Genomic DNA, 26,791 nt, shown 5'->3' with positions numbered 1-26,791 from the left:
CAGATCACCGGTAATCAGATACTCTCTGCGCCCACCGATCGTTACAAAAAGATTGTGCGGCAAATGGTAAGCAGAATGTAGAGAAAAAGAATGGCACACCTTATTCCAGCGGATGCTGGTGCAGGATCCCCAGGAAATACATTGTAATGCATTGGATTACAAATGGTAAGCAGTTCCATAGGCCTGCAGTTCTGCTATGTTTGAGAGGGTAGGGAGGATCCTATCACTCTCTCAATGTGTCCACCCGTAATAGCAGGCAGGGAAGGGAGGAAGAGGGGAGAATAGGAGAGGGACAGAAGAACAGGGTTATCTGGAGGTCTCAATATGTGTTAAAGGGTTACAGCATCTAGGTCAGGGAATTCAAGTCGTATCCAGGGTTGCCATATGCGTAGGATTTTTTTTATGTGTATCATGCAGGACACTAGTGAGTTTCTTGTTAACAATAAATTCAGACAAGCGGGCCTGGACCTCAAGGAAGGTTGAAGGGTTCTTTTTCCAATTCTTTGCTGTGTATCAAGGTCAAGATCCAATTTGTAATTTGCATGTACCTGAAAAGTTCTTGGGGCGGGCAATTATGTTTCTCTCGCATATCGGCCCATGTAAGTAAGCCTCTACTATTCAGGAAGTCATTCACTAGGAGGAGCTTATGGTCTATACACCAAGTGAATACATCTGGATTACTGTAGCCTTGTAAAAATAGTGGGTTATGCAAGATAGGGGCCAGTGGCAGATGTGGGGATTGGAGGTGTCCAGGGTACCTAACAGAATCCCAGACAAGGCTCAAGGCTTTAGGTCACAGGTATTTTTGGTATCCATAAAAGCGTACCTAGCCTAATTGGTAGGCTGTTTGGAGCTTCCAGGAACGTCCATAGGGTGGCATCTTTTGTACTATATAGAGATAGAATGCGTGCTATTGTCGCAGCTCTGTAATACAAGAGGATATTGGGAGCTCCCAGGCAACCATCAAGTCTATGTGCGAAGAGTGTGAGTTTACAGAGCCTGGGTTTTCTGAGCGCCCAGGTGAAGATATGGATTCTGCGATGAAGTATTATTATGAAGTGACTGGGAATGGGTGTTGGCACTGTTATAGGTGCAGGATAAAAATAGACATTTTAATGGAGTTTATTCTGCCAAATAAAGATAGTGCTACTTGGGCCTATGAGGTCATTAGATATGTAATGTTTTTAAGTGGGAAAGGGGGGCAGGTGGAGGGTGAGTGAAGTTGGCCCCGTAAAGCATAAGGGTTCTAGATGTTAATGTAATTCCTAGATAAGGGATGGTGTTAGACCATTGAAAATCTAATGAGGATTCAAACTTCTCTTTCAGGGTTTCGTCTAAGGTTATGTCCATAGCCAGAGATTTTTGGGTGTTGATTGCTAGGCCAGAAATCTGGGTAAAGCCTTTAATGCTGGGCACACATGATGCAATTTCCCATCTGATAAACTGGAATTGTGCAATTATTTCCATCATGTCCGATCTGTTTCCGATCAACAAAGGAATCTATTCTGCGAAGTTATCATTGGAAAATCGATTCCTCTATCGATTGGGAGAAGTTTGGACATGTACACATGGTACAACTTCCCATCCGAGTACCCATCAATTGGACAGGAAATTGCATCGCGTGTTCCCAGCATAAGGAGTGCCAATAGATTGGGGATAGAAAGCAGGGGTTTCATAATGGTGAGGAGCATGTTGTCAACAAACAACAGTGTTTTGTGGTGTATGCTAGCTTGCTCTAAACCATGGATATTCTTGTTTGTTCTGATGGCTACTGCCAATGGTTTGAGTGCCAGGATAAAGAGGAGGGGAGAAAGGCGGCAGCCTTGCCTAGTAACCCTTTGTATTGGAAAGAGGAGGGATGCAGAACCTGAGTATTTAGTGTTTGTAGTGGGACTGGAGTATTGCATTTTGATCAAATAAAGAAAGTGATCCCCAAAACCCCATTTAGTCAACAGGAACTCAAGGTATCCCCATGAAAGAGTGTTGAAAGCTTTGTATACATCAAGTGACAGTACTAACTCAGGTATCTTTTAGGAGTTAAAGATATGGATAAGTTGTGCTTCTCTTCTGGTAATGTCTCTAGCCTGTCTGCTGAGCACAAAGCCAACTTGATCTCTATGTATAATTTGCGTAAAAATGTCGTTTAACAGTCTAGCCAATCCTTTTTTTTTTTTTTTATAAATCACACATATAGAATAGTCAAAATGCAATCTAAATGATGACTAGTATACCAGAGGGCATATTACAGAGCATACTTATATCACATTACCTCAAAATGCCTTATCAAGCAGAATATTCTCATACTTCATTTATCAAAGGGAACTGGGTGCAGAGGCGCCAACTGATACCAATAGTATAGGGCCTATAGCAATTAGCAATAGCATAAGTCACACAGATACCCAGCTTACCTCATTAAATCCCTGTATTTAATACCTCCCATTGTGCCCGCTTGATTATGAATTTGTGGGTAGTGTCCTCTTTTTCAGTCCTAATCTCTTCCATTAAATAAATGAGTTATATTCTTAGCATACTTTTTTAAGGGTTGAGTAAATGTTTCCAATTTATTATATGGAAAACATTTCAGAGGAGATCTACTGTGCCAATTTGTTATTTTCTTTTACCAAATGTGGTCATATATGACATTCCCACCAAATGTGGTCATATATGGCAGAGGAGGAGTCACATCTCCAGCATTTCGAGGGGTAGTCTGGTAACTTGGCATGAAGTTCAGCTGGTGATCTGTGCCATTGATTAAGAATTTTATAATTTGCTTCCTGAATAGAAGCACTAACCGAACTCTTATGAGTAACAAGAAAAATGTCTTCCAAATCAATCTCTTCCTCTAGCACCTCTGCCCATATACCAAAAATCCTAAAATTTCCTAAGTGATTTCTGGTATATGGGCTTCCAAAAGCTTTTAATCATATTTATAATACTGATCTTAGAGCAAAGCCTGAGTGGTCACTACTCTCTATCATGCTGGGCTCTTATTCCAAAACTAAATAGTTGTTGCGTCACCTTCTCTCTGATGCTAAAACTGCTATCAGTACTGCTTATTTTTGGACATAATTCCCCAGGGTTAGCCATTATGTAACATGAACTCATCTGGTTTATTTACAGACGGGAAGAGCTCATTCTGAATGGGAGGGGGGAAGAGCTCATTCTGAATGGGAAGGGGGAAGCATGCAAGAACAGGAATAAAGTACAGGTCCTTCTCTTCAGATTCTTTCTCTATAGTTGACAAATCCTTCAGCTGTTCTCATATGATCTGTGACAAAGCAGTGTGTGTGGGCAGTGCAGAAACAAACAGTAAATCATTCCTCTGTGAATAGTGACAGAGAAGTTGAACCTATCGACATGGTACAGCTCTAGCCTCCAGCCTGATGCTGACACAACGTGTTACCTACAAACAGCTTATAAACAAAAATGCATACAGGCTATGATTGAGACCTCTGAAAAGCTTTCTATTGTTGCTGGCTAAAAGATCTATAGGTATGTGGGGTTTACAGAAGGACAGTTTCTTTGATAGTTGTTCTTTAAGGAGACTGGGCAGGGATAATACCCTTTAGACAAGCAACAGATAATGTTAGATTTTAAACATAAACTTTTCCAATAAAAATAAAGCACTAAGGCCCGGTTCACATTAGCGGTTGTTTGCCAAACGGACCGGATGACCTGACCGGATCCGGACCGGATCCGGATCGGAACCGTACGGTTCTGATCCGGATCCGATCCGGATCCGGTCAGGTTGCATCAGGTGGTAATCAGGATGCGATCCGGATCCGTTTGGCAAAGTTAACGTAAAAAAAAAAAAAAATGTTGGGGTCTGGGAGGTCAGCAGAAGGGGGACCTGTGGAATCAGGCCCTCTGCTGTTTAGCACTCACCTCCACCTCCGACATGCTGCCAACATCCTGCCAACACCTCCAGCTCGTGCTGCTCCACTCCAAAATGCTTGCCCATGTGTCCCCAGCCAATATCGCCGCAAAAATCCGCATAGGAAGTGGGGTAGAACATCCGGATTTCTCAGCCAGTGTGTTGTGCGGCCTCCGGTTCCCATTTGTTTGTATTGGCCGGATGGTGCAGTCCGGCTCCGCCCCGGATACGGCTGCCGGAGGGGCCGGATGAAAAAATAGCGCATGTTGGAACGGAGGCCGGAGTCCGGATCCGGTTCTGCAGAACGGACCCATGTGAACGGACGCATAGGCTTTAATTGCTATGCCGTGCGTCCGTTCCGTCCGTTCTGCAGGCGGTGCGGCTCCGGCACGGCGATTCCGGAGGGCCACCGCAAGTGTGAACCGGGCCTTAATGGCCTTTTATCACTATACAGTATATGGAAATGGCTTTTAATACCTAAAATGATTCTGTATGTCAAAAGCACTTGGCAGGGAGGTGTGCTATTGCACAGTGTCGGACTGGGAGTTGGGAAAGCTAAGGAAATCTACCTGCTGGCCAAGCAGGAGTAACCCTGTGTTATCACTCCCAACAGAAACCTGCAGCAAGTCTTAACTGTGAGCAGCAACACCTGATTACTGCTGCTTGGCCAGCAAGTGGATTTCCTCAGCTTTTCCAGCACCCAGTCTGACACTGACATTGCAAGCCATCGATTGTATGATATACCGTTATATCAACCTTGGCAAAGCCATATACCTCTATACTCAGTCTCTTAACCTTAAAGGGGCTAGCTTATAACATACTGTACAGTACAATGCACTACATTATTCAGGATACTCAACCCAATTTTACATTAAACATTCTGGTTACAGTATCAGGCACAATTCTTGTATCTATATATTGCTGTATATTGGTATACAACCCTGCATTCCCATTGATATTTAGCTCAGGCTATAAGGTCACACAACCTTTCTTCTCCCAGTGCACTCTGGGAGACCAGGGGCTTGATTCATTAAGATGCACTGCTAAAGCAGCACACCTTAATTTGAAGGAGTGGCCACTATGCATGCCTTACATAGCAGCGCTCACTGCTATGTAAAGAGCATGGCTTCGTTAGGAGCATGCCTTCCTTATAGAGGCACGTGCCTTCATAGTTACATAGTTATTTTTATTTGGGTTGAAAAAAGACTTACGTCCATCGAGTTCAGCCAGAACTTCCTTAGAAAGGAACGTTCCTTCCTATGTATAGGAAGGCATGCTCCTATGTAAGGAAGGCACGCTCCTATGTAAGAAAGGCATGCTCCTATGTAAAGAAAGCATGCTCTTTACATAGCAGCGAGTGTTGCTATGTAAGGCATATTTAATGGCCGCTCCTTTACATTAAGGTGTGCAGCAATGCACCTTAGCAGCACCAAAGATCTTGCCACCTGTAATAAATTTAAGAATGTAAATCAGGGTAAGAAAATATTTTACAATAGGCAAACATTAAATGATTTATAAATTAATATTGTCAAATATAAGCATTTTTAACCATTAACATGGCTTTGAACCCACATGTACTATTATAAAATCAATAAAAATCAAATAAATAAAATCAACTGTGAAAGCATATGTTGTGTTCCAGTTTACCATAAGGTGGTGGTGGTTGTTCACAATGGTTAATGTTTGTTTACTTTCTCATGTTGGGTCTGTAGTCACTATTAACAGATTATCTAGGCAGCTGATAAAAATGAGGAAAAGGGTATGGGGACAAAGCTGAAGATTTATTTATTTTTAACGGTAAAAATAAATTTTTATATGCAATCATTACTGCTTTTTGTGTAAGTCATTAACTGTGCTCTCATAGGAAATAAAGTTCAAAAAACCTGACTTTAGTTCCACTTTAATTAATGTTCCTCTTTAACCTCTCAAGGAACACGGTATTAAACCCCTCTAGTGACCAGGCCATTTTTTACAAATTAGTCCACTGCAGCTTTAAGGGCTCGCTGCAGGGCCGTGCAACTCAGCACACAAGTGATTCCCCCCCTTTTCTGCCCATCAACAGAGATTTCTGTTGGTGGGCTGTGATCGGTCTCCCAATGTTTGGTTATTTTTGTACAAATATTTTTATGTTTATTTTTATAATAAATTTTGCTTTTTTAAAATTATTTATTTAGCCCTCCCTCCTCCCGCCAGCCAATCAGCGCGATCGGCTGTCATAGGCTTCAACCTATGACAGTGGATCGCTTCTCTGCCGCCCAGGGGGACTGCCGTGTCACACAGCTGTCCCCAGTACAGCACTGCCGTAGATCGCAGCGATGTACACAGTAAATAGGCTAATAGTCTCCTAGCGGCGATCACCGCTGGGAGACTGATGACGGAGTGAAGCGTCATTCATGCGGAAATGCGCGAGCATGGGCTTGAGCAATCTCCTGCCAAACCCCGCCCCAGGACTTCACGCCAATTCGTGGAGTGGTCCTGGGGCTGCCGCTCCACTCACGCCAATCGGCGTGGAGCAGACATTAGCAGGTTAATTAAGAGTTTCATTATATCTCTGGAGTTAATGGGAACATCGACAAAACGGGTTATCCTGGACAATGCTCCTACACAGTTTGTAGTAATTTAGTGAGCTTCTGGGACTGAAATTCCGGAATAAGTATTTATAAAAACTTTAACTTTAGGTTAACAAATAATTTGAAAGCAAAGTATTGTAACTAGCCCCCACCTCATCTAGTTGTAAATTACTGGAGGACTAATGAGGTTAAAAAGTTATTTTCTTTGTAAAAGCCTTACTTATCAACTCAAAGCTGAGTTTAAGCCTTCACCTATTAAAGTCTTCTGAATTATACAAATATTTTATTTACTCCAAAGTTAATATTAACAGGAAAATGATTGCAAAACCTTATAGTACTTAAGGAAAAGAACTTTACTGGGGACTTACTCCACAGGCCCAGATTTCCCTTTGCACCGACTCATACAAGGTATAGTTCAGGTAGCAAAGGTACATTTGCAAAATGGTTGGACCAGACCATGTAATTTCCTTCTGTAGTCAAGATAAACAATCATTTAGTACTGTCATTTCGGACACCATGAACACATTCACCAGAGTATGGCAGTCATAGCATACATTCTATATGGCATATACCGTACAGAAATGTCATGCCTACCATGTAGCAAACCTTTCCTTTGGGTAAAGGATTCTGTTCAGTTATCACAAATACCTGCTTACCTGCTGATCATTGGATTCAGGGAAAGCCCAAACTTCATTTTCATCTTCGGCTAAATCATCAGAGTCAGCAGCTTCTGAATTAAAAATATATTACAATTTTAGCATCATTATTAAGTAACAATAATTGTAGTGTTGATAGCAGGAACCAAACTGATAAGATCATAGTTTTCATACTAATTTTAGCCCTAGCATGTACGAAAAGAATAGTGCTGACACTTAAAACAGTAGAATATTTCAAAAAAAAGGTTTGGTTTTAACCACTTCACAACTGAGGCTTTTTACCCCTTCAGCATCCAAGCAATTTTCACCTTTCAACGCTCCTTCCATTCATTCGTCTATAACTTTATCAGTACTTATCGCAATGAAATGAACTATAGCTTGTTTTTTTCGCCACCAATTAAGCTTTCTTTAGGTGGGACATTATGCCAAGAATTATTTTATTCTAAATGTGTTTTAATGGGAAAATAGGAAAAAATTTGGGGAAAAAATCATTATATTTCAGTTTTCGGCCTTTATATTTTTTAAATAATGCATGCTACTGTAATTAAAATCCATGAAATGTATTTGCCCTTTTGTCCCGGTTATTACACCGTTTAAATTATGTCCCTATCACAATGTTTCGCGCCAATATTTTATTTGGAAATAAAGGTGCATTTTTTTCAGTTTTGCGTCCATCCCTAATTACAAGCCCATAGTTTATAAAGTAACAGTGTTATACCCTCTTCACATAAATATTTAAAGAAGCAACAGAATCAAAGTGCAATAGTGTAGCACATCCCATAGGTACATATGTGAGCTACAGCAAAACATACACCGGCTTGATCACTCTCTGACCAACTGGCAGCACTAATATCATCTGTCACTGGACGTGTGCTCCGCAAAGAGATTGCATGAAGGAACAGTTAAACAGGTTTGAAAAGATCACAAGGGCATGCACCTTCCGTCCAGGGATTTAGTTCCACAAATTGACAGTGTGAGAGTACAATTCATATCTTCATATTGCAGTGCTGCAAGCCACACAACAAAAGTGCATACAAGGATGAGTCTTACATATCTGTGGTATAGCTGGTCATCGGGTGGGAGGTGGGTGGTAGGCACAAAGGTGGCGAGTGACGGCCGTTTCGCGTCTGCTGATGCTTGGTCACGCTGCATACCAGCAAGTGGTACGCAGCGTGACCAAGCGTTAGCAGACGCGAAACGTCCGTCTCTCGCCACCTTTGTGCCTACCACCCACCTCCCAACCGATGACCAGCTATACCATGGATATGTAAAACTCATCTTTGCATGCACTTTTGTTGTGTGGCTTGCAGCACTAAAATATGAAGAAATGAATTGTACTCTCACACTGTCAATTTGTGGAACTAAATCCCTGGACGGAAGGTGCACGCCCTTGTGATCTTTTCAAACCCACATAAGTATTTAAAGAGTTCAGTCACTAAGGTAACTATTTATGTATTTTTTTTAATTGTAATTTTTTTTTTATTCCTAAAAAAAATAATAATTGGGGAGTGTGGGAGGTAATGAGTTAATTTATAATGTAAAACTGTAAATTTATAGATGAAAAATGCTTTTGGATATAGTTTTACTATTTGGCCACAGTAATTTTTCTGAATGCATCCTGTAAGCGTAGGAAGTACGCTTACAGGAAGTGTAATGAGGCTGGGAAACTTTTTTCACAATGATCGAGCAGCTTCTCACGGAAGCATGCCGATCATTGCTGCGGGGAGTTAGATCAATGAACGGGAACAGTTTTCACGTCCATTGATCTCCAGGCGAGCGGCCGGCAGCCTGCACGCGCACGGGAGCGTGCGCACGAGCGAGTGGGAGCACGTTCAGTGGCGGTAGCGGCGGAAATGCGTATATCTATGACACAGGTGGTGAAATGAAGTTAAAAGGGGCGTAGATATACAGTACCGTGGTGGCGAAGTGGTTAAAATATATACAGTACTGCCAATAATTATTCATACTCCTGGCAAATTTTGACTTAAAGGGAACCTAAACTGAGAAGGATATGGATTTTTCCAGTTGCCTGACTCTCCTCCTGATCCTCTGCCTCTAATACTTTTAGCCACAGTCCTTCAACAAGCATACAGATCAGGTGCTCTGACTGAAGTCAGACTGGATTAGCTGCATGCTCGTTTCAGGTGGTTTCAGGTGTGTGATTCAGCTACGACAGCCAAAGAGATCAGCAGGACTGCTAAGCAATTGGTATTGTTTAAAAAGAAACATCCAAATGCCTCTCAGTTTAAGTTCCCTTTAAAGTTACTTTTATTCAACCAGCAAGTAATTTTTTGATGGGAAATTACATAGATGTCTCCCAAAAGATAATAAGATGATGTACAATAGGCATTATTGTGGAAAAAAGGATTTCTCAGCTTTTCTTTACATTTGAGCAAAAAATGTCCACTCCAAAATTATTCATACCCTTCACAAACTGACACAGTCTGTGAGAAAATCAAAAGTTCTATACCATTCCAAATAGTCCAAGCTGTTCTAAAGCATCATAATTACACGGATTAATTGGGAACAACTGTTTTAATCAACTTAACAGGTGAAAAACAGCAGCTCTCTGCAGTTGATTTGTGGACAGTCATGGCTAAGACAAAGGAGCTCTGTGAGGACTTGCGGTTAGACATTGTGGCTGCTCACAAGTCAGGAAAGGGGTACAAGGCCATTTCTAAATGTTTTCAAGTTCCAATGGCTACAGTGCAAAGTATTATTAAAAAATACAAGATGTTCCACACTGTGGAAAATTTCAGAGGATGTGGTCGGAAGCCAAAAGTGACACCTATGCTGGCCAGGAAGATAGTGAGAGAGGTGAAAAAAATCCAAAGATCACCACAGAGGCCATCCTGGTTAATTTGGGCTCTACTGGTGGCAATGTCTCAAGGCAGACAATCCAACAGACACTGCACACTGCTGGGTTCCACGGATGCAGACCAAGGAGGACGCCACTTCTCCAGATAAGGCACACAAAAGCTTGCTTGGCCTTTGCAAATGCTTATCTGGACAAAGAAGAAGACTTCTGTGTTATGGTCAGATGAAACAAAAATTGAATTGTTTGGTCACAATGATGTTTCCTTAATTTGCTGTAAAAAAGGAGAAGCCTTTAACCCAAAGAACACTATCCCCACTGTCAAACATGGTGGTGGGAACCTAATGCTTTGAGAGTGTTTTTCAGCCAATGGAATAGGGTACCTAATCACAGTAAACGGCACCATGAAAAAAGAGCAATACATGAGGATTCTCAATGACAACATCAGTCATGGTCTTGGGCACCAGAGGACATTTCAGCTTGACAGCATGACCCAAAACACACTGCAAAAGTGGTGAAGAAATGGTTAGCAGACAACTTCATTAGCGTTTTGGAGTGGCCCAGCCAAAGTCCTGACTTGAATCCAACTGAGAATCTATGGAGGGAGCTAAAGATCAGGGTGATGGCAAGAAGACCCTCCAACATGAAAGATTTGGAGCTCATTGCTGAAGATGAATGGGCAAAAATACCTGTAGAGACATGCAAAAAGCTGGTCTGCAATTATAGGAAATGTTTGATTGCTGTAATAGCCAATAAAGGCTTTTATATTGATTATTGAGAAGGGTATAAATAACTTTGGAATGGACACTTTTTGTTCATATGTAAATAAAAGCTGAGAAATGTTTTTTCCCCCACAATAATGCCTCTAGTACATCGTCTTATTATCTTCTTGAAGACCACTATGTCATTTCCCATCAGAAAATTACTTGCTGGTTGAATAAAAGTAACTTTAAGTCAAAATGTGCCAGGGGTATGAATAATTATGGGCAGCACTGTAGTTATGTAATGTATAGTTCAGAGCTATAACTACAAATTATAGGGTCACATAAGTGACATCATAATCAGGTCTCCAACCTTTTTGCTAATTCACACAGCCTTGTGCACTTAATATGCAATAACACATGAGAATGAGTTTATTGTACACTACTATTTCTTAAGGCTATTACAGAATGTTCCCCTTACACAATATCCCTGTTATTGGGAATAACATTTGACATTTATGTACATATACTTTTCAAACATTACCTTAAACTTTGATTAACCAAAACCAAAACATATTTTTATCTCAACAATTACTAGAATAAATGGACTGTTGTAAGATTAAATAGCCCAACATAAGTACCCCCTAAAGCGTGGGTTCTCAACATGCAGTACACATACCCCAGAGGCTACTTCGACAGGGTTCGGTCAATCAGTTTATTTCAGTGCGTATTGAAACTGAAAACTATAAAGAAAATGCATACACACTGAAATAAGTATTTTTAGTATAAGTTAAAAACATGAAACTTGGATGAAACTCAAATGTCATCTATGGTCTAATCTAAAGCATTAAAAAAGCATAAAACTCATAGGAAATAAAGGTTTCCAAGTTAAGGTACTCATACATGACTTGTTTGCGGCATTGATCTGTGAATTTCTGGCATATTCGTTCTGGCAGAGATCGATAATGTAACGTGCCCACCGGATCGTAATTCCGATCAAAACTTGTTAAGGAGCTGACAGGCACATCATACTGACTTCCCACTGAAATCAGAAGTTGTCTATCAAGCGTACATGGAAAAGCGGTACGTATTTTTTGGGTGCCAGTATTGCTGTTATTTACAAATTGTTTAAGAATCCATTCATATAAAATTTTGCATCGCTTATTTCCGTGCTGGTATTTGTCTCTCTCTTTATCTCCTAACACTACCCCTCCTATAATGATACCTAACCCAACACTAACCTCTAACCCTATCCACTAACACAAGCCTCTAATCCTTTTGCCTAACACTAACCCACCTATAATGATACCTAACGGGCGCCTGCGACCAAGCTGTCGCCTGGGTTGCCATGCGCTGCCGCACGGGGGAAAGGGTGATGCTCATCCCCACCAGATTGTGGGACCCCCCGAGGTAAACTGGCTTCTGGCATCTAATAGACAGTTCACTCCCTGCAGCCCGCAGCTTGCCTCAGCCTGCGGAGTCTTCCAGCAGGCAGAGCGGGGCTACGAGAAGATGGCGTCCAAAGCCCTGCACTGGAGACTATTTGTGTCTCCAGTATAGGGCTTCAGGCACCATCTTCCTGTAGCCCTGCTCTGCCTGTGTCACTGTCAGCGCGGGAGTTGTGAAGATCATCTGTGAAGCTGCATGCCGGGAAAGGAGTTTTCTGCAGGTGAGTAAATGCTTTTTTTGTTTGCAGGTGCACTTTATTTTCTAGTGAAATGCTTCCCACATTCCGATTATTTTCTGGTGAAACATTGCTCTATTATGATTATTTTCTGGTGAAAGATTGCCGCATTACGATTATTTTCTAGTGAAACATTGCCTCATTACGATTATCCTATGGTGAAACATTGCTGCATTACAATTATTTTGTGGTGAAAGATTGCCGCATTACGATTATCTTATGGTGAGATATTGCTGTGGTATGATTATTTTGTGGTGAAAGATTACCGCATTACGATTAGGGGGATGGCGCCACAGGTTTGCTCGCCTAGAGTGACAAAATGGCTAGAGGTGCCCCTGATACCAAAACACTAACATCCAATCCTATCTCCTAACACTGGACTGATGAGTCAAAGTTTTAAATATTTGGCTGTAGCAGAAAGCAGTTAGTTTTTCCTAAATGACTAGTATAATAATCAGTGTCTGCAGGCAACAGTTAAGCATGGTGGCGGTTACATGCATGTTTAGGGCTACATTTCTGAAAATGGAGATTTAGTCAGGAAGAATGATGTCCTCAATGCTGAGGAATGTAAGCAGATACTTATGATATGGCCTGCACAGAGCCCTGATCTCAACATCATCTCATTCCAATGATCTAAGATTACACGAAGAGTTGAAGGATGTAAGGAAGTATACATCCACAGAAGATCTGTAGTTGGGTCTCCAAGATGTTTGGTGCAACCCTCAAACACTGACGGAACCAGTAGCAATGTTGAGTATCAATAGGTTTTACCCAATCCAGTTACCAGTGGAGGAATAACAATTGTGTAACAATCATACCTTCCTGCGGCGAGTCCCGCGTCGTCTCCCACGGCGTCTCCGGTGGTACTTCCTCGTGTAGTGAGACTCCCGGTCTGCCCTCCTCCAGTGGCATCCCCAGCACCCCTGCGGTGGTGGATCAACGTGCGTGTGTGCGCAGTACATCCAGACTGACGCGCGCAGGGCAGAGCAGCCTTTATAGGCTGAGGAGGCGTGTCTGAAGGGGTGTCAGCTGAGATGTCATCAGCTGACACCTTTTGGCAGGGGGTGCTGTCAATTCTGGGGCGGGCTTTTGCTCTGCCTCTTGGGTATTTAAGTCCAGGGAATTCACTTGCTCATCGGCCTTGATACTAATCAGTTCGCTGGTTCTTGGTCCTTATCTTAGTGAGATAGTTGTTGAGAGCTACATTTCATATATTGCGCACACCGCGATATATATGTACTATAGTCAGTCTAGTATTGTGAACTCTGCATTAGTCCTTCTGTACCGCATATTTCTGACCTCCCGTGTATGACCTCGATTATTGTATATCCTGTGTGCACCTAAAACCCAGCGTCACAAATTGTGTTGTGGAGAATACATGGCGTCATTCGTACACAGCATTTTTGCCAATCCTACCTTGAAGAACCTGAAATCCAACACTAAGCAGGGCAGCAATTGCAGCAACAGCCAGGCATCTGTTCAGTGTGATTCCACTCCAGGGAATAAATTCTTCTTCTTTTAAGGGCCCCACACTTTTTGGTTCAGTCTTCTTTTTCATTGCAGCAATACCTAAAGGTTAACAAACAAAAGTACATTTTATATATTTTTATAACCGCTTATAGATATTCTTTAACGTCATGGTTTTATAATTATTTTTTATTAACTTTTATTTATACAATTCTATTTCTAAGAAATTAGTGATGTTGCTGTGTGAAATGTAGATAAAAACAGAATGCAATGATTTGTGACTCATGTACAGTGGTTTACAAAAGTATTCAGAGTTTTCCACATTTTGTCACATTACTGCCACAAACATGAATCAATTTTATTGGAATTCCACGTGAAAGACCAATACAAAGCGGTGTACACATGAGAAGTGGAACGAAAATCATACATGATTCCAAACATTTTTACAAATCAATAACTGCAAAGTGGGGTGTGCGTAATTATTCAGCCCCCTGAGTCAATACTTTGTAGAACCACCTTTTGCTTCAATTACAGCTTTTAGGGTATGTCTCTACCAGCTTTGCACATCTAGAGACTGAAATCCTTGCCCATTCTTCTTTGCAAAACAGCTCCAGCTCCGTCAGATTAGATGGACAGCGTTTGTGAACAGCAGTTTTCAGATCTTGCCACAGATTCTTGATTGGATTTAGATCTGGACTTTGACTGGGCCATTCTAACACATGGATATGTTTTGTTTTAAACCATTCCATTGTTGCCCTGGCTTTATGTTTAGGGTCGTTGTCCTGCTCGAAGGTGAACCTCTGCCCCAGTCTCAAGTCTTTTGCAGACTCCAAGAGGTTTTCTTCCAAGATTGCCCTGCATTTGGCTCCATCCATCTTCCCATCAACTCTGACCAGCTTCCCTGTCCCTGCTGAAAAGAAGCACCCCCAGAGCATGATGCCGCCACCACATTTGACAGTGGGGATGGTGTGTTCAGAGTGATGTGCAGTGTTAGTTTTCCGCCACACACAGCGTTTTGCATATTGGCCAAAAAGTTCCAATTTGGTCTCATCTGACCAGAGCACCTTGTTCCACATGTTTGCTGTGTCCCCCACATGGCTTGTGGCAAACTGCAAATGGGACTTCTTATGCTTTTCTGTTAACAATGACTTCCTTCTTGCCACTCTTCCATAAAGGCCAACTTTGTGCAGTGCATGACTAATAGTTGTCCTATGGACAGATTCACCCAACTGAGCTGTAGATCTCTGCAGCTCGTCCTGAGTCACCATGGGCCTCTTGGCTGCATTTCTGATCAGCGTTCTCCTTGTTCGGCCTGTGAGTTTAGGTGGACGGCCTTGTCTTGGTAGGTTTACAGTTGTGCCACACTCCTTCCATTTCTGAATGATCGCTTGAACAGTGCTCCGTGGGATGTTCAAGGCTTCGGAAATCTTTTTGTAGCCTAAGCCTGCTTTAAATTTCTCAATAACTTTATCCCTGACCTGTCTGGTGTGTTCTTTGGACTTCATGGTGTTGTTGCTCCCAATATTCTCTTAGACAACCTCTGAGGCCGCCACAGAGCAGCTATATTTGTACTGACATTAGATTACACACAGGTGCACTCTATTTAGTAATTAGCACTCATCGGGCAATGTCTATGGGCAACTAACTGCACTCAGACCAAAGGGGGCTGAATAATTACCCACACCCCACTTTGCAGTTATTCATTTGTAAAAAAAATGTTTGGAATCATGTATGATTTTCGTTCCACTTCTCACATGTACACCACTTTGTATTGGTCTTTCACGTGGAATTCTAATAAAATTGATTCAGGTTTGTGGCAGTAATATGACAAAATGTGGAAAACTTCAAGGGGACCGAATACTTTTGCAAACCACTGTAAACCTGGTGGTTTTAATTCACAAAGGTGTGTTCAGTTAAGGTGGCCATACATTTATAGATATGCAGCAGATTCGACCATCAGATAGATTTCTGTCAGATGCCTGTCAAGTCAAATCTGACAGGAATCTATTTGATGTGTGCCACACACTAGGAACAGATTTCCAATAGATTCCAGAATGAAATCTATTGGAAATCGATCTACATACATTATTGGACCATTAGATCCAATGCAACTCTATGAGCCATCAATCTGCTGCCAGCAGCAGATCAACCTAGATTTTCCATCCAGTGAGATAGATCAAATCGATCGAAATTTCTGCAAATCGATCGATCAGCTGACTTGATAGAATCGATTTCCAATTGATCGATTGATTCCATAGAATCGATTGGTCGATGGCTGAAATTGACCAGAGTATGGGCCCCTTTACTCTAATGTACACAATGTTTGTGTGTCCGCTGAAGATTACATTGATGTGATGATTGTTCAGTAAATTATCATCAAGTTATCAGTAGCCCTGCGAAGGCTGTCAGTGCATTATTGAGTTTTGTGTATTTTTCAAACAGATTGCAAGATCAAAAGGCCTCAAGATATCGCATCAGAAGTACAAACATTCTGAAAACAAACATTTTTACCTAGAATCCAAATGCCACACTACTTTTTTAGAAACCATCAAATTTAAAATGAGCATATATTTTTTATCAAATATACAGTTTTTCACTTTCAACATTTCACCTGTTGTCTATGCAGTACTTTAAATAAGATATAGAATTTCAATGATTTGCAGCTCATTGCACTGTTTTTGTTTACATTTACACAGTGTCACAACTTTTGTGGGAGGAGGATCCAACTCAGACCTAGATGCACTCCTTTCCCCGAATCCTTTGCTTTTGGTTTCTAAAGTTGCACATTTAAGAGAAACCAAGGTGGGTTCTAAGAATCCTATTAGCACACAGAGGCTGGGTCTGCATATAATGCCCAGCCTCTGTTGCTATACTGTCTCTCCCCAGGCCCTCCCTGCCCTCTGCTACCCCCCATGAATCACACAGCCGTGCTAGCGACACACAGCATGTCGATAGCTGGTGTTTTCATCTACACCAGCCATTCTCAACCTTTCTACCCTGGAGGAACCCTGCAAATTACTTTGGGATATCAGGAAACCCCTGCAAACAATTATTTGATCTAGAGGAACACCTGCATTTATTTTGGAGGAGGCATAGTCTTTAAAAGTATGTGTGTCTGTTTATTTCACTACCCCTATTACAGTACCACTCATTATACTGTCTCCTGACCTCCCAATTTAGTGCTTTTTGTTGAAGTATCACCTATTATAATGAGCTCTATTATACATCCCCATGATGTGGGAAAATGCCAAGGAACCCTTGCAGAGTACTCAAGGAACCCTGGTTGAGAAAGCCTGATCTACACTGTCACTCTCGACGCTCCCCCGCCTCCTCTATGTCGCTGCTTCCTGCCTGCGTCCCTTCCCTCCAATCAGCAGGGAGGGAAGGGGCGCAGGCGGGAGCGGCGACATAGAGGAGGCGGGGGGAGCGGCGAGAGTGACAGGGTAGATGTAAACAGCCGGCTAGCGATTGCGCTAGCATGGCTGTGTGATTTATGGGGGATAGCAGAGCTCTGGGGTGGGGGGGGGGGGCCTGGGGAGAGACTGTATAGCAACAGAGGCTGGGCATTATATGCAGACCAAGCCTCTGTGTGCTAATGGGATTATTAGAACCCACCTCGGGTTCTCTTTTACATCTACAGTATAATTTGGAGTTTGTTGCAGTATCCTGCCTAAAAGGGGGTCATACTAAAAAACCTCAGTCTCCATTTGATCCTTTAAGAGCTTGCTCTTACTTCTTTTAGGTTTACCTTGCATTTTGAATAAAGAAGAATGGCCACACTGCTGAAATCAGTTGCCTCCTCATCCCCACCAATTCATGGAGAACAGGAGAAAGTGAGTATCAGCACTGAAGTGAAAATACAAGCAACAATTAACAGCTACACCAAGGCCCATATGCAATTCACCTTTTCACCTACATTTTCTCCTGGGAGATCATTGTTAATCTTCTGTTTAGAATAACTTTGCAGCACTTGCAATTGAAAAAAATATCAAAAGTAGGTGGAAAAGTACTGCCAAAATTATTCTGAGTATTTTCTTGCTTCCCGGTGGCTTAAAAAACATTTTATTGACAAGGTGTAAAAATATCAACTTGGAGAAAACTAAGAAAGAAAAGCGAATTGCATATGGGCCCAGGTATTTTTCCTGTTTTATTGTAAAAACGAAAACATTATCTTGTAAAAAGTTTTGTATGCATTATACAGGGTGGGCCATTTATATGGATACACCTTAATATGGCCATTTATATGGATACACCATTTTATGTGAATGGTGAAGATAACAAACAAAACCACCGCTATTGGTCTGACACTAGCCCACATTGGATAGATCCCTCCAAGACTGTTGGAACAAAAACATTGATGGTATGGTGTGGTATATGGGGTGTATCCATAGATATGGTGTATCCATATAAATGGCCCACCCTGTAGACATAAAATGCAGTGCTAATCAGAATCAGAATCAGAATCCGTTTATTTCGCCAAGCATGATTTGGGTCATGCCCGGAATTGGTTTCAGCAGCACAGAATACCTTAGAACTTTGTTTACGCAGACGCATTGACAGTAGAAGAGAGCAGTAATACAGCAAGAAAAAAAAGTAATCATAAAAAAGAAAACAAGACAGTAAAGCAACTCATCAGCAGATACAGAGACATTCCAAGAGGAGCAGCACAGAGAGAAGTAGAACACTAATGTTAGCATTGGGTGTGTCAGACTACGTAGGTGCCTCCCTGAGTGGCGGGGGACCCCGATGAGCTCGTACAGAGTTCAAGAGTCTCACTGCTGTGGGGAAAAAAGTGTTCCTGCGCCTTGATGTCTTGGTGGAGATGGCCCGGAATCTACGCCCCAACGGGAGCCGTTTGAAGAAGCGATGGCCTGGGTGCGACGGATCGTTGGCAATCCTTGTTGCTCTGGAACACATCCTGGCCTCATGAATGAGCTCCAGAGGGGGAAGGGGCTTCCCGATTATTTTCTCTGCAGTTCTGATGACCCTCTGGATTTTGTATCTGTCGCTAGCTGTAGCCCCAGCGTACCAGACGAGGATGGAGGAGCAGAGGACAGATTCGATCGTGGCGGAGTAGAAGGACTTTAGGAGTTTGTGGGCCATACCAAACTTTTTTAGTTGCCACAGGAAGAAGAGTCTCTGCTGGGCCTTCTTTTGGGTTGAGATGGTGTTGGCTTTCCAGCTCAGATCGTCCGTGATGGTCGTGCCCAGGAGACAGACACTGGAGACCCTACTGACTTCGGAACCATTAATATGAATCGGGCGGGGGGTGGTGGTGCTCCGCCTTCTGAAGTCAATGACCATTTCCACAGTTTTGGTGCTATTGAGCACTAGCTTGTTTTCCTTGCACCAGTGGCTGATTGTTTCCACCTCCTGGAGGTAGGCCCGTTCATCGTTCTTCCTAACAAGGCCAACAATTGTGCTATCATCTGCGAATTTGATGACTTTGACGGAGTTCTCATTGGATGTGCAGTTGTTGGTATAAAGTGAAAACAGAAAAGGTGACAGAACACACCCCTGTGGGGCTCCCGTGTTGGTTGTTCTTGGGCTGGATGATATGTTTCCGAGCTTCACAGTTTGGGACCTGTTCGTAAGGAAATCCGTGATCCAGCAGCGGAGGGTGGGGTGGACACCAAGCTCTACTAGGTTATCGTGCAGTATCCGTGGGCATATGGTGTTGAATGCCGAGCTGAAGTCCAAGAGGAGCACTCTGGCATACGAGTCCGGCCTGTCCAGGTGGTCTGTAACGAACTCCAAGCATATGTTGATAGCGTCATCCGTGGATCTATTTGCTCTATACGCAAATTGGAATGGATCCAGGTGGTGCAGAGTGGAGTGCTTAAGAAGGGCTAGGACCACTTTCTCAAAAGTTTTCATAACAACAGAAGTGAGGGCCACTGGTCTAAAGTTGTTTAAGTCTCGAGCTCCCTGTTTTTTTGGAACAGGGATAATGGTAGACTTTTTAAAACATGACAGGACCTTGCCTTCCCTTAGGGACTTGGAGTATATAAAAGTGAGGATGGGGGTCAGCTGCTGTGCGCAGGCTTTCAGACAGGCTGGAGACACACCATCTGGGCCAGAGGCTTTTCTGGTGTTTAGCATGGACAGGTGGTGCAACACCTCATCCTCACTCACCGCTGGAGGGGGAAGGCTTGTGCTTACAGGGAGGGGGATAGAGGATGCAGGGGGCCCCTGCGAGTCAGTTGGGTTTTCGAACCTGCAGTAAAAGCTGCTGAGTTCCTCAGCTAGCTCTGAGTTTGGCGTTACATTGTGAGGTGCAGGCCTGTAATTTGTGACCGTCTTGAGCCCCTTCCGAACAGCCCGCGGGTCCCTTAAGCTGAGGTTCTCCCTTATCTTTCCTGCGTACTCCCTTTTTGCAGCTCTCAGCTCCTTGTTGAGGGAGTTCCTTGCTATCCTGAAGTCCTCTAGGGAGCCCGTCTTGTGCAGAGCTTCTTTGCGCTTTCGTAGTTGTCGTAGCTTGCTGGAAAACCAGGGTTTGCTGTTTGGGTAGATTTTGAAGGACTTTGAGGGAATGCAGGATTCCTCACTAAAACTTATGTAGGATGTGACAGTGTCCGCCCACTCATCCAGGTTAGGTGTTTCTAGAGCCTCCCAGTCCGTGCAGTCGAAACAGGCCTGGAGTTGGTTTTTTGCCTCATTTGATCACACCTTTACAGTCTTTAGGGCTGGTTTTGCTGATTCCAGTTGTCTCCTGTAGGTGGGGACCAGATGAATGAGGTTGTGGTCAGATGAACCCAGTGCAGCCCAAGAGGTGGCTTTATAGGCATCTTCCAGGACCGTGTAGCAGTGGTCCAGGGTGCTGGCATTCCTGGTGGGGCAGGCATCGTGCTGGTGGAAACGTGGCAGTTCCCGGCGGAGGTTGGCGTTGTTGAAATCGCCCATAACGATAAATAAGGAGTCTGGAAGGGTTGTCTCCCACTGTGTGATGCTATCGCTAAGGTCCAGTTCTGCGTTTTTAGTATCGGCATCAGGTGGGATGTATACGCCCACGAGAACGTAGGAGGAGAACTCCCTGGGTGAATAGATCGGTCTACAGTTGACTAGTAGGAGTTCGAGATCGGGGGTGCATTTCATGCTTCCGTGGAAAAGGCTCTTGAAATTAAGCTTTAAAATACACACATTTATTATTATCATTATTAATTGTAGTTCAGACATTTCCTGCTTTTAGGGTTAAGAACATAGAGTTAAGAAACTAGAGCTTACACCAGTTATAAGAAATTGCAAAGCTTGAGGGAACATGTTTTCAGATATAGCAGAGGTTAAATGAGGACAAAATATTCTCATCAGACGGGTATGTCACAACTATCACAACTATTTTGCCAATGCCAGAAGAATGCTGTGTGGGATTTCTATGCTTAAAGATCTCTGTCCTCTGCAATACATCTTGGGCCTAGTTATCATTTGCAATATATATTGGGCCTCTTTATAAAGGTCACAGCCAGCAAAAGAGTGCTTTTACTACTGAAAAGATCATTAGATTTTTTAATTGTTAAAAACAGTGATCAGTTAATCACCATTTTCAACCTGATCACCCTTTTTATATTATCAATAATTGTAGCAGAAATTCACAACCAAAGTTGGCAATGGCTATATTTATAAAGTGGCATTATCCACTTGATAGATGGAGAGAGGAGAATGACAGATTACTATAGAAAACAGTGGTGTTTGTTTCATACAATCTGTCCACCAGTTTATTGTAGATTGCCTCAATGCAAGTCCGTGGGTCGCGTACTGCTACTTTTTCTGGCATGAACCTACTATTCACTTGAATGGAGTACCATAACTATTTATTACAGTATACTTGCTGACCTAAGCCCATTTAAAAATGGGCTCTAGGTCTGTCACCGCCGCATGTCATTGAGCATGTGCCCACCCCGTGCGTGCACGTTCCCACACACCTGCACACATGCCCACCTCGCGCGCACGCACATGACCCGCCGCACGCGTGCACACGCCCGCCCGCCCCTTGGCCCTGTCCTTTCCTGCAAGCCGCGCGTCGCTCCCCCTCAGTGTTTCTGCATCCCTGCACATGCGCAGAGCGCAAAAAAACCACACACACGGACATGGGACGCAGAGACACGGGGGTTTTATTAGGTATGATAATAATATCAGAGTAGTAGACTAGCTGCCCCTCAATCATATAACATAAGTATACATCAGCAAACAAAATACAAGGTGAGGGTTTGTGGGCCCATAAATTAGGGTCAAATATTCATAAAATGTAACCCTTAATTACAATCTTAATGTTAGACAGATATGATAAACACTGTAAAACTCCAAATGTTAAGTAATGATTTTACAAATGGCCATTTGAAACATCATTACGTGGTATATGGACTTTTACAGTGTTTTGTCATACCTTGTTTTTTTGTTTGCTGATGTATATTTATGTTAACTATTATTATTATATAATTATGGCATTGCAATCCATGCACTGATTGTTACCATAATAAAACAGATGAGGAGTGAAGACAGGGCAGCACATAAACTTCTGGCAGGTGGGGTAATTACAAAGACAATGCGCTTGTTCACTGGTGCTGTTTAGAGTTCCACTGCGCTTGATCACTAAACAACGTCATGGCACCCATGATGAAACTCACCATTGCCTTCAAAGTCAGTTCCTCTAAGTACACTTGCGCACAGTTTCTGAAGGAACTAGATAGGTTTGTTGTTCTAAACATCAAGGAGAACTTAGTTTGCCAAGGTGGGTATCCAAAACAGGTGAAAGTTGCATACAGACATACAAATGTTGGCAACTAAAGGGATCAGTACTCGATCCCTTCAGGGACAGTTCAGGGGCCGAGTTCTCTACAGACACCCCATTCTGCTCTGCTCTCCATTTGGCAGATCTCTAAACAACAGCAACAAACAAGGCCTCTGGGCTCCAACATTTCTGCCCTCACCTGATGTCACCCTATCCTGTGCTTCTACCTAATTACTCCATTGAGCAGTGTAATGAACAGCGGAGATGCCGCCGCGTGGTCTAGTGACAGGGCGGCTATCTCCGCGTTCAGACCGGCGGTTTCCGCGCAGCGACACGCGTCTGGCTTGGCTGGACCTTCTAGTTCACACAGATGGAGAGCTACGCGTGCGCGCGCCAGGCGACAGGACATTTATACCAGCAGAAGGGGAATCAGCTGATCAGGCCGATCAGCTGATCCCAGCTGGACTCTGGATTGGCTGAGTGGCTCGGGCGGAGCTGCACAGCACTGCAAGTATATATAGATCTTGCTTGTCAGTTGCTGGTTGTCTGCCGTTGCGAATACATACGTGTGAGCACTCAGACCATAGTCAGATCCCACAGTGTGTTAGAACCAGGTGGACCTGGGAATTCACACTTAGCCAGATTACGCTTGTGTCATTACTGTGTTATACTTTAGACCAGTTACAGGGTGTTGTGACCAAGGACCTCACACCCAAGCTTAGGAATACTGTGTCAGAGCTGTGTTATACTTTAGACCAGTTCCTGGGTGTTGAGACCACGGACCTCACACTCTAGACTAGGTCTCTGCTTTATCTGTTATGACCAATTGCTCTCGACCTCTCTCCTGCTGATTCGGTACTTATGCATATCTGCCTACCTGCTGCCAAACCCTGCCTGTACCTTGTTACCGAATCAGCCTTCTGTCTCTGTACCTTATCTGATCGTGTGTTGCTGACCTGGCCTGGCCGACCCTTCTGGCTGTCACTCATACCTTGAGTGTTCAGTCTGTCTGTACTACCTGTGACACTACCCCGCCAAGTGTCAGGTAGCTGCAGAGACCTCCTGTTCCTCAGAGAGGCCTCTCTGCAGTCCAGTCAGGGGCTCAATCCCTTAGGAGTCCTTTGGCTGCAGTATAGTCTGATTCCCAGTATTGCAGGGAATCACTGGCTCGCAGGTTATCTCTATCCCCTTTCCTAGGAGATAGTTCACACACAGCCAAGGGCCACCTGCTCCTCAGGTGGTCCATGCTCATAGTTATCTGCATCTCCCGCCCCACGGGAGACAGCCTACTGTTGCACCAAAACACTTACACTTTCTCAGGTGTCCAGAGGTTAGTCATACTTGTATTATTGGTGATTCTGCAGATCATCAATAATCGGGTATACATCTGTATTGTTGGTGATACTGCAGATCACCAATAATCAGATTCTCTCTGTGTGCTGACACCAATTGTTACAAGCAGACAGTACAAGTTGCTCAGTAGTAGCCAAACAGTAGAGCAACGATTATTAAAGTGGACCTGAACTCAGAACTTCCTCTCTGTTCTAAAAGATACGCAACAGCATAATAACCTCTAAAGATAAACATTTCTTTGGTACAGCTGATACAAATCCTGAAATAAATCTGCACTGTGTCTACTTCCTGCTTTCATGGAAGTTGACATATTTGTGTTTAAATGAGCTTATCTGCCTTATCTGCATCCATGGCTACAATTACTAGGTAATGCCCAGTTATGTTGATGCAGGGATTTTATCTGATTGAATCTGGAATTTTTCCCCTTTTGGGGCTAATTGAACTATGCCTTGCAAAAGTTTTTCGCCTTCCTCTGGATCAACAGGGATATGTGAGGGAGTAGGCTGGTGTTGTACTTTGTTCTCTGGTTGAACTCGATGGACGTAAGTCTTTTTTCAACCCAAATAACTATGTAACTATGCCGTGGCAGTCAGCTGACACAGGGAAGAGATCAAATTACAACTTGCAATTAGACACAAATGAGGGGGAGTTAGGCTAAACTCTCTAAAAACCTACAGGGTGCATTTCTCTATGTTTTCCTTCTGTCCTGTGCAAGTGCTGTGGTCCACTTTAAAGGCAACATTGGCTGAATGTGTGTATGAGCCTTAACGCTAGGTACACACAATACAATTTTCTGGCAGATTTACCTGCCAGATCTACTATTTCCAACATGTCCGGTCTGATTTCCGATCGATTTTCCAATCGATTTTCTGTTCATTTCATGGAAAATTGATCAGACAATTGGTTGGAAAATCGATCAGAAATCAAATCGGAAGTGTTGGAAGTAGTCGATCTGGCAGGTAAATCTGCCAGAAATTTGTATGGTGTGTACCTAGCATAAGACCTCTGGAACATATCAATGTCAAACACTGCGGTAATATTGTTGACAGTAAAAGTAAACAATCACTACTAATAGGAACTTCAAATCACTACTAATAGGAACTTGCAAATAAAAGGTGTGCAGAATGTCCTTTCTCAGGGGAACTCTTCATAGCTTCTGTTTTTAAAAGAGTTCCTGAGTTCAGGTTCACTTAAAGAGGGGTTGCCAGCCACAATATCAAATTCCATTTACCCACTGCTCTGTGTTTATTATGCAGCCTGCAGCCTTACCCTGCATTGCTAGCACCCCAATCTAATCAGAGAAGTTTCTGCTGTAATAAATCTTCTCTCAGTCAGACTGGCTCTATTTGGTACATTGCCAACGAGAAGGAAGCTTGTCATCAACCCTTCCACATTTCTGATCCTCACTGATTGGCTGAGTTCAGTGTGACACAAGGCTGAAATCTGATCTTGTTGTGCTCACATTTTTATAAAGCAAGCCAGCTATGACAGAGCAGATTCTAGGAGAAAAAAGTAAGGGAGGAAATTACATCAGTATTGGCTTCAGTCAATGGGAATCCAAGATGGCAAATGCTTGAAACAGAATTCCCTTTATTTACTACATAAAATTCACTGAAAATAAAGTGTGCACAGTACAGTCCATCTGTTTTGTAAGTAGAGCAAGTAGTTACATATATATATGTTACGGCCAGAACCCGAAGTTTGGCCACTTCTAGTTCTGGCCGGCCACTTCGGATTCTGGCCGGCCAATGTGCGAAGTGGCCGCTGCACTGCGGCCAATGTGAGGAATAGAATGATTCATGTAAAATGAATGTATCTTCTGGCCGCAGCGCAGCGGCCAAATGTATCGCAACCTAGTTCATTTAATGACATTAAGCTGGCGGCAATGAAACAGATGAAGCCGCCGGCTTTTTCTCTGCCTTTCTCTCCTCCTTCCCCCCGCCTCTCTCTCCTTTTCTTATGGCCAGCCGGCGGGGACACGCGTGTCCGAGAGTCGTTCGTCGCGCCAGGGAAAGCAGAGCGGGGAGGCTGCAGACATTGCTTCTGCCAGCACCCGCTCTGCAAGAACGGCAGGCTTCCCTGCCACGACGAACGACTCCGGAGGGGACACGCGTGTCCCCACCGGCTGCCCATAGTAAGAGAAGGAGAGAGAGGCAGAGCAAAAGCCGTCGGCTTCATCTGTTTCATTGCCACCGGCTTAATGTCATTAAATGAACTAGGTTACGATACATTTGGCCGCTGCACTGCGGCCAGAAGATACATTCATGTTACATGAATCATTCCATTCCTCACATTGGCCGCAGCGCAGCGGCCACTTCGCACACTGGCCGGCAGGAACCCGAAGTGGCCGGCCAGAACAAGAAGTGGCCAAACTTCGGGTTCTGGCCGTAACATATATACAGGTATATATATATATATACTGTATATCCTGCCATAGTATGGCTGACCCTGCTGCTTTAAAGTGTCAGCTTAATTGCAAACTGCTAGTTGCATGGTGTTTTAGTGGACAATTTGATATTGTTGTGTAATACTCTCATTAGATGGCGTTGAAATATTCTGTTTGCACACAAAAATCAGATCTGTGTACATCTATTATTTATGTGCACAGTTATTTTTTATAATTTACATATTTAATTGCATTGGCCTTTAGATTTAGTTGAAACAAAAAGTGTTACCTGGTTCAGACAGTGATTAATTTGCTGATTTAGCCTCAAAGTTTGTAATTTTCACTTGAATCATTCCTCTTCCAACCACAAAATCATCCACTTCTTCTGAGATTTGAGGCTCAGAGTTGTCAGATTTGCTGTATCCCACAATGTGAAAAAAAGGCCAATACCACAACCTATATACAAAGAAAGTTATATTACAGAACATTTTGCTTTTAATTCAACAATTCATTGCCTCATTTATAGGGCCTGATTCACAAAGCGGTGCTAACCCAGTTAA

At 43.1% G+C, this 26,791-nt stretch overlaps 1 protein-coding gene across 8 annotated transcripts in view; it reads right to left on the bottom strand.

The window, feature by feature from the left end:
- JSRP1 (junctional sarcoplasmic reticulum protein 1) overlaps positions 1-26,791 on the bottom strand; it is a 125,326-nt gene that overhangs the window by 20,995 nt on the left and 77,540 nt on the right. For 5 of the 8 annotated variants that reach the window (XM_068233955.1, XM_068233958.1, XM_068233956.1 and 2 more), the window contains 3 exons: positions 26,521-26,687; positions 13,717-13,869; positions 7,101-7,174 (listed from right to left, as the gene is read on the bottom strand). In XM_068233955.1, coding sequence (XP_068090056.1) covers positions 7,101-7,174; positions 13,717-13,858 — 216 coding nt within the window. In that variant the 5' untranslated portion in view covers positions 13,859-13,869; positions 26,521-26,687. Of the gene's footprint in view, positions 1-7,100; positions 7,175-13,716; positions 13,877-26,520; positions 26,688-26,791 lie in introns of all 8 variants that reach the window. The other 3 variants (XM_068233961.1, XM_068233962.1, XM_068233957.1) reach the window with 2 other exon arrangements.

The sequence above is a fragment of the Hyperolius riggenbachi genome, chromosome 1, assembly GCF_040937935.1.
Source record: "Hyperolius riggenbachi isolate aHypRig1 chromosome 1, aHypRig1.pri, whole genome shotgun sequence".
Taxonomy (NCBI): Eukaryota; Metazoa; Chordata; class Amphibia; order Anura; family Hyperoliidae; genus Hyperolius; species Hyperolius riggenbachi.
The sequence above is the reverse complement of the archived record's forward strand: the minus strand, read 5'-3'. Positions and strand labels throughout refer to the sequence as shown.